General features: G+C 34.5%; 1 protein-coding gene across 14 annotated transcripts in view; it reads right to left on the bottom strand.

The window, feature by feature from the left end:
* The window catches only part of LOC145249624 (inositol 1,4,5-trisphosphate-gated calcium channel ITPR1-like), a 385,709-nt gene that overhangs the window by 229,132 nt on the left and 144,269 nt on the right, over positions 1 to 12,308 (bottom strand). For all 14 annotated transcript variants that reach the window (XM_080111355.1, XM_080111359.1, XM_080111358.1 and 11 more), the window contains exons 6-7: positions 3,364 to 3,522; positions 1,183 to 1,281 (exon numbers count right to left, since the gene is read on the bottom strand). In XM_080111355.1, the coding sequence (XP_079967481.1) occupies positions 1,183 to 1,281; positions 3,364 to 3,522 (258 nt within the window). The remainder of the gene's footprint in view (positions 1 to 1,182; positions 1,282 to 3,363; positions 3,523 to 12,308) is intronic.

Here is a 12,308-nt window from a genome sequence, read left to right as displayed (position 1 = left end):
ACAATAACTCAAATGGCAGGGAGCATGGTTGGAGTGCTAAATGTTTTGGTTTCGATTCTAGCTGATGGCACCCAAGTCATTTTTTTTTACTTTTTGAAGTCTATACTATATATTACATACAATAGAGAATTGACTTAGTAGGTAGCACGAGAATAGGGGAGCGAGAGATAGCGGAAGGAGAGCCGGGGAGGGGAGCGAGAGATAGCGGAAGGAGAGCCGGGGAGGGGAGCGAGAGATAGCGGAAGGAGAGCCGGGGAGGGGAGCGAGAGATAGCGGAAGGAGAGCCGGGTAGGGGAGCGAGAGATAGCGGAAGGAGAGCCGGGGAGGGGAGCGAGAGATAGCGGAAGGAGAGCCGGGGAGGGGAGCGAGAGATAGCGGAAGGAGAGCCGGGGAGGGGAGCGAGAGATAGCGGAAGGAGAGCCGGGGAGGGGAGCGAGAGATAGCGGAAGGAGAGCCGGGGAGGGGAGCGAGAGATAGCGGAAGGAGAGCCGGGGAGGGGAGCGAGAGATAGCGGAAGGAGAGCCGGGGAGGGGAGCAAGAGATAGCGGAAGGAGAGCCGGGGAGGGGAGCAAGAGATAGCGGAAGGAGAGCGAGAGATAGCGGAAGGAGAGCCGGGGAGGGGAGCGAGAGATAGCGGAAGGAGAGCCGGGGAGGGGAGCGAGAGATAGCGGAAGGAGAGCCGGGGAGGGGAGCAAGAGATAGCGGAAGGAGAGCCGGGGAGGGGAGCAAGAGATAGCGGAAGGAGAGCGAGAGATAGCGGAAGGAGAGCCGGGGAGGGGAGCGAGAGATAGCGGAAGGAGAGCCGGGGAAGGGAGCGAGAGATAGCGGAAGGAGAGCCGGGGAGGGGAGCGAGAGATAGCGGAAGGAGAGCCGGGAGGACGTGGCGGGGGGATTATATCGAAAGGAGAGCCGAGAAGTCCGGGTGGGGGTGGGGGATACCGAAAGGAGAGCCGAGAGGTCCTGGTGGGGGTGGGGGATACCAAAAGGAGAAGCGGGAGGAGGATACCAAAGGGAGAGCGGGGGGAGGGGATACTGTAAGGAGAACCAGGGATGTTGGTGGGATACCGAGGGGAAAGGGAGAGCTGTAGAGGATACCAAAAGAAAAAAGAGACAGAACAGACGGACAAACGAAGAAATAAATGGAGAAACAGTCATTGAGAATGAAGGAAACATAGGCTATACCTCCTTGCATCCTGGGTTATCGACTAGGTTGTAGTTGCTGGCATGGAGAGGCTGCTCTGCATTAACAGGATTCAGAATCACTTTATCTCCAACCACCACCTGAAAAAGTAAAATTAAAAAAATTATTTAAATAAGCAATGTTCAGTATAATATATCTGCATTATAAAGTGAAAATAGTCAGATTCTCAGCATTTGTAATCAATAAATTTCATTGTAGAAAATCTATATTTGATTTTTACTAGCCAGCTAGACTTATCAATTTCCATTCTTCACATCGATTTTATTGATTATGTACTGCACTGATATTTTCTTATAGTAGGAAATACTTCACAACATAAAGAGTTAAATCTCATTGATTGTGCATTAACCAATGAAATTGTTGCTTTCCTTTTTTACAAATTCAACATTTGCAAATGACATTCCAAATCAGTTAGCTTTCCAAGTTATAAACTTTTTGCTTTATTTAGATAGCCACTTCGTTTTACAATGATTCCTTCATTCCCTATTCTAATTTCTTTTATTCTTTGATGCTGTAAAAAATAATTAAATTCAAACACTTATAAACGATAAGAGCTATTTATTCAAACTTATGACAATGTACATTTGTTTTTGTTTTTTTTAGTAGAATTAAACTTGTGATGATTCCAGTAAGAAATCTATTGCTACCATTAGAATTCAATAATTAAATTGATACAATCTATAAAAGAGCCCGGCATGTCCTAATATGGAGTACTGTTATCATATACTTGGAGCACTCTTTCTTGCCTTGGCAGAGTATAAAATTGACTTTGCAATCTAGTGAGAGATGATTTCTTCTTTAAAGATTCTTTTGCACAGTAGAGATGTTACTAACCTCTCTCCACTGTATCGTTATATTCATGGTAGGTGCTGGACAGAGCTCTAATCTCCCTTTCAGTAAAGCATTCACAGCAAGAACTCGCCAATCAAAGTAAAGAACTTTCGTTTATCCTTCTCTGTACTAAAAACTGAACTATGGAACAAAATACCACAAAACTGGTTCCAAACAAACTACAAAATGGTAGTCTTCAAATATAATACAAGCAAATACTTGTTGAATCATCCTCATTGATAATTAAGTATTCTTCTTGCTCATCGTTTTCACTCCTCTTATGGTGACAATCTTCATAACCCTTATCCTCAAGTGGCTACCAGGTCTTGATAAATGGTGATTCATTAGTAAAAAAAAAAAAAAAAAAAAACGTAAAAACAAACAAAGGTTTAAATTCCATTAAAATCAAATATGTATTTGAGGTTTTAAGGGATTCTGCCCTCATAATTAACTTAGGGAGACTACATACAGATTCAATACAGAGATTAGAGACCATTTCCATTGTCTTCCTTTGAAAACTTTACATATAAATATACTTTCACTTTTTCTGTAGATTCTCTAATTTTTCTTAAACACATCTACAACTTTTGTTTCAAATCCTGATTTTTTATGTGTCCTACTGAATAACCCAAAGAAGAGAGAAACCGGTTCAGGGTTTCCAGTCTATGGTTTTCATCGTTTGTGTTTGTTATGTCTGATTGTGTAAAAAAAAATTATATATTTCACATTCAATTATACATTCAGTTTTCTTATTGCATTTTTGTGTTGGATTATATTGGTATACTGAATTTATATCAAACCGTTATAGGGTTCAACATAGACTTCGTGGCCTCGTGGAAGATGTCCTTTTCTCTTCGCTGCAACCTCTATCTCATAGAAGAGATGTTGCGAGTTTTTCTCTGCTTTGTTATTTTCATGGAAAGTGTTCAACAGAGCTTCAATTTATGGTCCCCCTTGCCAAACTTTCACAAGAAACACTCGTCTAGCTGAAAACACTATCAATAATTCCCCCCACTCTTTATCTGTGCCTGAACCTACACGTAGATTTCATGAACAAAGTTTCTTTCTTAGAACTGCACGTCTGGAATTGTCTCCAGTTTTCCTGCTTTCCAGCTGTCTATAATATGGTTGTCTTCAAGTCCAACATAAACAAGTTTCTGATGAGCCATTCCACTTAAGTTAACAAATTTACCGAACTTCCATTACTATATTGCCCTTTTGACTACTGTTCACTCTTTAACCCTTATCCTTGAGTGGCCTCTCGCCCTTGATAAGTGGCGACGCCTATGTAAAAAAAAAAAATTCCTCATTAACACTGCCAATGTACTCACATTATCACCTGGCGTCCGCAGCTTGTAATAAGCCACAATATAAAACCACGATCCATCATTTCCAGCACTGTCTAAGGTTACACGCATGGCATTTTTCTCCAACAAGGCAGGTAATCGCTTGTTCACAGTCAAGTATTTATTACTCTTCAAATGAAGAAGCTGGAATGACAAAAGTGAAAACCATTATTTTATACATAACAAAACAAAGCAGAACAAATGAAATAAAACATACTGAAATGCAGAAGATGTATTCAGCAAAAGATTGAATAAAAAGAGTTTTTATTACTAGATGCACTTACTCGTTGCTCAAGAATGTATTTGCTTTTCTGTTTAAATTATATTATATTTTCGTTTTCAAAGATAAGTAACAGTTATGTCGAGTATTTAAGATGGCAGTCAATTGAAGATAATTCCTACAGGGACAAAGTATTAAATTTTAATACTGACAACATGCACAAGAAAAAAACTGGTAAGTCAGAATCAAATATTGATTTTGTGGGAAGAAAACTATTGCCAATAAAAGATAAAGAGGCCAACTACTTTATATAATAGATGACACAAATTGGGAGGTTTTACAGAATAGCATTATCGCTTCACATTACCCACTTAAGAGATAATATATTTATCTTTCTTAAAAATAAAAAAATAAGACTACAAAACCCCCTACCTATTTCTAAAATCGTTATTGCACCTTTCCTGTGTAGCGGAAATAGGTAATTATTTGAAAACTAAGTTCAAATAGTATTTTGTCATATAAAATACAAAAATTGCTTCACTGTTAAAAAGCTATAAATTAAATTAAAAAAAAAAAAAAAAAAGGCAACTTTTAATCCCTTTAAACGTCCTATTAAGAGAGTAACTTAGCAATATCAATAATTGTAATGAAGAAATAGGCATCTCGGCCTCTTTCCATCCTATTAAATATAACAAATAACACTGAAGAGCAACAGGAACCAGAAATAGTGAGAAAAGATATAAAGAAAGAGGAATATATTAAATACAAAATCTCAATCCGAGTACTTTAAGTTCAATTTACTAAAGTTTAGATACCCTGAACAACAATAATAGTAGCCAAATCCGTGGAAATTTCATGGTAGTTGAAAAGATCACATAAGCAAACAACAGAATGTCCTTCAATCGAATAATCAATATAATATTAGTTCCGATCAGACAGTGAATTAAAAAGTAAGTATTTTTCTAACCAAATATGGAGAACTGCTTGAGCTATATTATTACAAGGAATAGAACTATAAGGCATCACTTTTTTCTAGATATTATAATTTAATCAAAGTGACTTATAAATCAGTAATAACTGTTATAATCTTTTCTTGATAATCTGATAATTTGGCATGTAAGTAATAAGATCTGATAGAAACATGTTACATGTCAATTTTTGCCATTTATTCATAGTGGTAAGAAAATGGAATGAATCAATAGGGAGTGCAATTGGTGGGATTTTATTAAAATAAAAGTGCAGGATGTTGGCAGAGGATATGGCAACACTTGCAAATATATATATTTCACAAGATAAATATTCTTAATTTATTATGAAATTGAATATCTGAATTTGTTAGATGAAATAAAGTGATTTTAGATACTAAACTGCTTCAGCTACTACCGGAAGTTACACCATACACTTCACTCTTAAAAATATATGTTCATATATAATAAAACGACTGCAGAAATTCCCTTCTAAACCAAAGTATCATAGGTTTGCAGCAAAAGATGCTACATGCAAATTCAAAACATCTAGGCTATTTGCCACTATCTTTTATAGCTTCTGAACACCATTTTAGAAACATTCAGATGTGATAATAAAATGCTACATTGCATCCTACAAGCAACACCATCACAATTGCAACATCTACAGAGGAAAGAGTTCCAAGTTTTCTCTCTACATGTTTACCCCTACCGCCACTAGCAGTTGTCATCAGAACAAATTCTACACATTCCACAGATTCTGTTATTACTACTAATCGTAACTGTCTATAACAAACATAGATCTACTACAATTTTTCCAATTTCCGAATCAAATGATAAAGAATCCCTCACCAAATTCCATCCATTCTGATTGGACGATAATTCCTATATTCTGAAATGCAATTCTACACTTGATAAATGAATGCTTACTAACATTAAAATATGGCGTCATACAGACATCTTTGTCAAAAACAACAAATACATTGAACAAAAGCACCAAATTAGCTATATATGGAGTTTTATTTATAAATTATTTTATCTTCTATAATGACGTGTGATTAACTTTGGTTAACTCCCAAATATTTGTGGATTGTTTTAGTATTATGCTGAAAAAAAAAAAAAAAAAAAAAAAAAAAAAAAATTTACAATTAATTAGAAGTGACTTTTTCAGGGCATTTTTATAATTAATCAAGTGACTTTCCAGGGCATTAAATAAATAGTTGAAAAAAAAAAAATTTTCCTAACCAACGACACCAATTTTTTTGTTTTCCATTTGAATGGAATATTCTACTTTCCTTTTAAGGGATGTCAGGATGATAATGATCGAAGTGACGCTTGAGTAAGTAATGTTTTCACCTAGAAATGCATTGGAATTTATACTAATTTCAACATGATATATAACCAGGTATGTTTTCACCTGAAATGTGGAGATTTAAAAGATCCACAAACAACAAAAGCACTACATGATTATATATTAATATGTTGAAATAAGTACAATCAGAACGTGTTTCCCTAACCAGCAACACCATTTTTTTTTTTTGCTTTATTAGCCATTTAGAATATTCCACTTTCCTTTTAAGGGATGTTCAGGATGATAATAGTTGAAACAAATTAGTGTATTAATATATAGATTATAGAATAAGGTAAAATATTAAAAGCATATATCGAGGGATGTAGTTAAAATATATATTCTTTGAAATTTTTGTCCTGAATGGTTTTGAATATTTCATTCTGTGATCAACATTATATCTATATAATTATAAAATATAAATGAGAGTTGAGAATAATTTTCTCCTTGACCAATTTGGTATCCCCTAAATGGGGAGCGGCATAAGTATTGTTTTTAAAATATCATCCACTGACAAAATGTTTGAATCTAGTGAGATTCGAAATCAAGACTCCATGGTAAGAAGCGCAAACCTCTACCACTAGGCTATCTCGCATAACTGCTGAATGCATCACATTTTTTATGTCGATGTTATTTGTTTTGGGATACTTTTTGAATGAATTTAATTATTTATACGAAAGTGCATTTTTACCTAAATACGAGTTGGGAATAATTTTAGAGGTTTGTGCTTATTACCATAAGATCCCGATTTCGAATCTCACTAGATTCAGTCACTATGATGTCAGTGGATAATTATATTTTAAAAACAATACATATGCTGCTCCCCATTTGGGGGTACCAAATTGTTCAAAGGAAAAATTATTCCCAACTCACATTTAAGTAAAAATGCACTTTTGCATAAATAATTGAATTCATTCAAAATGTATCGCAAAAAACAAAAAACAAAAAAAACAAAAAAAAAAAACAAACAAATAACATCAACATAAAAAAACATGATACATTCAGCAGTCGTGCAAGATAGCCTAGTGCTAGAGGTTTGCGCTTCTTACCATGGGATCCTGATTTCGAATCTCGCTAAGCCACTCTGAGTTGTAGACAACAAAACACGTGTCAGTGGAGATTACATACATATATTGTTAATGCTGATCTCACTACCATATATTAGGTTCAATATAATAGTCAATTGAGAATTGTCTGTATAATAAATAGTATGCAATCTGCATGAATAATATTATCATAAGTGTATATCTTATGACCACGCAACGCCTGGCGGCCTACTATACTAAAGTTTTGCTGACCTTGTAGGTTTGTTTGACAGATGGAATGGATGATGTGATTAATTTTAAGCTCTAATAATGATCTTCACATTTTATACCAGATTTGGATTCTTTGCTCTACTGTTTCATCTTGAATGTTATTGTAACCTCTAACTTTCTTTAGGTGTATCTTGAACTTGGGAATCTTTCTGATGAACTCTGGAATCTGCATTGAATTTTGAACACAACCTTTTATTTAATCCACAGAAAGTAACACGCTCTTGTCCCATCAGCCATGGCCAGTTAGAAATCTTAATTTGTAATTGTATTCTTCATATTGCCCTGCACTGAACCTTCAACCTCCATATGTTGAAAATCAGGCCTTAAACAGAATGATCTAGTTCAAATACTTTTAAGCCAATAAATTCAGTTTTCACCAGAGTAAAACGCCTGTAATTGTGCCAAAGTATTTTTGTGTCTTCCTTTAAGGAACAAGAATGTATTAGTATAATGAACCTATTCTCGAAGACAGCCACAATAAAGAAATATAAAATCTACCATTTAAAGTTATAATATAATAAATACAGCAGTGACAGATATTTCAAATAGTAAATATATATAATTTTGCATCACTCATAATAATAATGCAATGTGTCTCCAATCATTACTAAATATGAAAATAAAGGTCACATAATCTGAAAGCTGTGAGTTTAAAACGTATGCATGCAGTATTGTTTTCGTTTTATTAACACCTTAAAATAAATTTCACTAAACATTTTTGAAATGATTAACAATATGTTAAAAAGAAATAGGTCATGTAAATAGTTCATTGTTCAAATGAAAATAACTTGTGATATAAAAAAAAGTTGCCTTTTTATGCTTAATTGGATCGTTAGAAAATAACATTCTTCTAATTACTCCATAAAGCACACCTTAATTTTTATCTACTGAATTACATGAAACACATGGAATCTGTAGAAGACCAATCTCATGAACTTGCTTATCTTTTAGTAGCAAATCCAGCAGACACGTACGGGTGTTTGCTTTAGTTTGATCAAGTTACAATATGACGTTAGATGTTCGTAATTCCAGAAAGTCTGTTGGCTAAATTAGGTTTTGTTTACAGGAATTAGCAAGTACTGGCCATCTGGCTATCATATATTGCAAGTTGTCTTTCTATTAGGAGGTCTGCATTTAAAATCTTAAAAAAAAATAAAAAATATAAAAAGTCATGATTAAGTTTCACAAGCATCAAGTGAAAAATATTTATTTTTCAGAAAAACATTTTGAAAATTAAATGCAAGGCAATAACCATTTTTTTTTTTTTTTTTGGGGGGGGTTTTATGGCATTTCAACCCTTTTATTATTATTTTATACTGAAGGTCTATGGGTTCAGGGAGCCTTTGCGCCCTGCTCTGGCCATTGTATATTGTTCTTATTAAATTTTTTGCTAAAGACCATTTTTTTTAAGGTATGAAAGTATGATGTGGGGGATTGTTTTTATCGAATAAATCCTTAATATAGTCTTTGTAGAAATTATTCCTTGTGGTTATCAGTGCACTCAATGTTTTATTGTGACTTGTGTTTAACAAGGTATACAGATGTGTTGGTTTTCTTTTTTTTTTTCTTTCTTTTTTTAGGAGATATGAGTGGGTTAAATGTGTATGGCCTATCTTTATTCTTGTTAATTTGACTTCTTTTGTTTAGTTTTGTATTTTATTTTTGCTTTTTAATGTTTGGTATTATTTCATGAAGTTTGTTTTTAGGATATTCATTCCAGTAAATTTGCCATTTCTCAGTTGTTTATGTATTGATGTCTTTTGAGATCTGTGTATGGGATTTTAAAATTTGCATCAATTGGGAGAGCTATGGCAGTTTTTGCTGCTGAATCTGCTAATTCGTTACATTTGATACCAGAATGGCTCGGTATCCAGCAAATTATTTCTTTTTGATTGCTTGATTCTGTTAATTTGTGGATTAATTTTGCGATTAGAGGGTTGCCCATCTTTTTATTTTTTGATAGCTTTTAAAGTAGATTGGGAGTCTGAAAGGATTATAAATTTGGATTCTTTGTTGTTGGAGACTAGACTGAGAGATAGGATTAGAGCATGTATTTCGGCACTGAAAATTGAGGTTTCTTTGGGGACATTTGTTTGTTTTTTTAGTTGATTTGTTGAGTATTACTGCACTGGCTGGTGCCGCTATTAGCACGAAGGCCTGAATAGTGAAATAAGTACAAGAAGTTTGTTAATAATTAGATTTTATTCCATGACAATTCCATTGAATGATTTGTTTTGTTTTTTTTTCTATCCATGGGGCTATTTTATTTTCCTTTATTTTCATCTCTTTAAAAAGGTAGAGGGTTTGTCTTGTCAGAGTTTGTGTCTTTGGTGAAGTCTTTTGCTGAGACTTTTTTTTTGTTTGTTGTTTAGATCTGGATGTTGATCTGGGTTTTGCTTGAGATGGTGTTGCTTTGGCTTCTTGTTCATTTGTTTCCCGTCTAGATTGTTTTTTTTTTTCTTTTACCCATGGTGTTTTTTGTTTCCATTGTTTTCTAGTGTTTTGCTTATATTTTTATTAGTTTCTGGTAATTGTTTTGTTGGTTTCTGTAGTATTCTTTTTAATGCTTCTGTTGTAGATGGATTCTTGCTTTCTTTGTTTGGATTTGTTATTTCTATTGTTGTCTTATCCAGATTTGAGTATTTTTCTTTTAAGCTATTTTGAAATTCTGGCCATTCTTTAATGCAATTACTTTGTTTATCAGTTCTTTATATTTATCATATATTTCATTATGTTGGCATGGTTTAGTTGTCTTTTTGTTGTCTCAGCATATATGTTGTCTTTCAAATATGCATGAACTATTTTTCTGGCTTCTGGGAAAGTTATGTTTTTTTGTACTTTACTTCCATTATTTCTTTTTTATATGTTTTACATATTTTAGACCAGGTGATCTTTGTAGTTAGTGCATTTCACCTCGTTTATGCATTCTTTTTCGGTGTGATCTGGCTCTATTGCCACATTTTCCACATATACTTTTTCCTTTACAGACCTCTATATGATATCCATATTTTTCGTAGCTGAAACACCTTAATGGAGCTGGAATATTTATCTACTTTTACGTTTAAGTAGCCGATCTTGATTTCTTTGGATATTGTTGGTGTGTTGAAAGTTAATATGTATTAGTAGTTATTTCATTGTGTCTTGTTATGTTGATACGGATGTGGTTAACCACTCCTTGTTTTTTCAATTTGGTTTTTACTTCTTTCTCTATTGCCTATGATAGCTCGTAGTTTTGAATCACTCCTTTTGAAGTGTTTAGCCTTTCATGTGGAAAGACTTTGCACTTATATTCATCAAAATTCTCCATTTTAAGTAGAGATTGGGTATCTTTATAATTAGTTACTGCGATTAGTAAATTTGTCTTATTTTTTGTTCTTGGCTTACTTTTCATTGATATCTTTTCTATTAGAAAAGGTGATAAGTTTCCAATTTTTTTCTTTCTACAAGTAGCCCCGTTGCAGCCAGATGGCTGCATATTGTGAAAGAAAAGCGAGTAAGTACAGTGTATTTACACAACCAATATTTATGAAACTAAAGTTAGCAATTACTTATTTTTTCGTCGGTTCTTCTGTAGGAGATGTCTCCTTGAACTACTTTAACAAAAAAAATATTGTATTTTCAACCAATATTAACGAAAAAAATATGAGATACATGGGTAAAAGTATTATTTTATTTAATGACCGGTGGTCTAAACTAACCACCCTGGTCAAATCAGAGAAAGTCTTCTTTTTTTTTTCTTTAATCAGACGGAGAAAATGAAAGTAATTTTTTTTAAAAAAGTAAAAATCTTGTATTTTTCAATCAATATTAATTGAAACCTTTTTACTTTTTTTTTTTTTTTTTTGGTTGCAAATCAGAGAAAATCCTTTTTTTGTTTTGTTAATCAGACGGAGAAAATGGAAGTAATTTTTTTTTTTAAATAAAAAAAAAATCTTGTATTTTTCAACCAATATCAATCGTTGACAGGTGCTGCTACTCCCACCGATTTAATGCCTCTCACCACCATTTTGCCTAACGGCTGCTGATGCTACTCCCACCAATTTAACTCCTATCACCACTACTATTTTTGTCTCTGCTGTTACTCCCACCGATTTAACTCCTATCACCACTACTACTTTGCATTTATTTTGCATTTCCCACACACCAAACATGGATATAAATACTACTAAAACATCCGCTGGGTCATAAGCTTCATTTTGGTACTTAAATTGCCTGGGTGGGTTGCCTGTAGGCTGACTTAAACCGCGTCACACACACACACACACACACACACACACACACACACACACACACACAGTACAGAAATTTATAATAGGATTAATTCGATAACTAGGAATCTTGGGAAGTTCCTTTGCATATAGATGGTATGGTTTTTCTAGTTTTGGATGTTTTTTCATCATCTGAGCTAGAGAGGTAAGAGTCATTAGAATGGTTTCTCCTAAGGGTTTTGAGGGGGAAGTATTTTTTTTTCAGCCATATATTTTGGGATTTATTTTTCAGCAACCACATTCCCACCTCAGAGTCAAAAATTGGGGCATAGTAAGAGGGAAATTCATTCGTTTTGACGATGTCAGAGCTACATGGACGATATATTATTTTGGTAAGGGAGTCCTCAAGCACTTTCTATTCATTTTCCTGTTCATTATGTCCTCAAAAATATATATGTTCAGATGGAGTGTTGAGTTATGGTCCTTCCAATGGATTGACCCTTGCCATCTCCTAGCACTTAATTTGCCTGTTTTTAGTAGCGAGGAAAAAAAGAGGAGTACCTTTAAGTTTTGTTCTTTGTTATGGTAGTTGGCATTTTGAGTGTAAGTGCTAGGGTTTGGTGTGACTGACCGATTGGTTGGATCGGACCTCTCTGACCGCCTGTCTAGCCAAAGTAAGAGCCAAAGTGATTGCGGTGCCTAGATTTCTATGCACCCAGGTCTAGGTTAGCTCAATCACCAGGATAAAGCGTTATGGGTAGCAACCCACGGCTAACTGGATGCCCCATTGAGGGATTTTTTACCCTCTACAGGGGGGGGGGCAGTCAGCTTATGCCCTACAGACAGGGTGAAGAAAAAAAAAAGAAATGTGTA

Source organism: Euprymna scolopes, chromosome 28 (assembly GCF_053919585.1).
Source record: "Euprymna scolopes isolate OS-2025 chromosome 28, ASM5391958v1, whole genome shotgun sequence".
Classification (NCBI taxonomy): domain Eukaryota; kingdom Metazoa; phylum Mollusca; class Cephalopoda; order Sepiida; family Sepiolidae; genus Euprymna; species Euprymna scolopes.
Note: the sequence above shows the minus strand (reverse complement) of the source record. Positions and strands in the feature narration are given on the sequence as shown.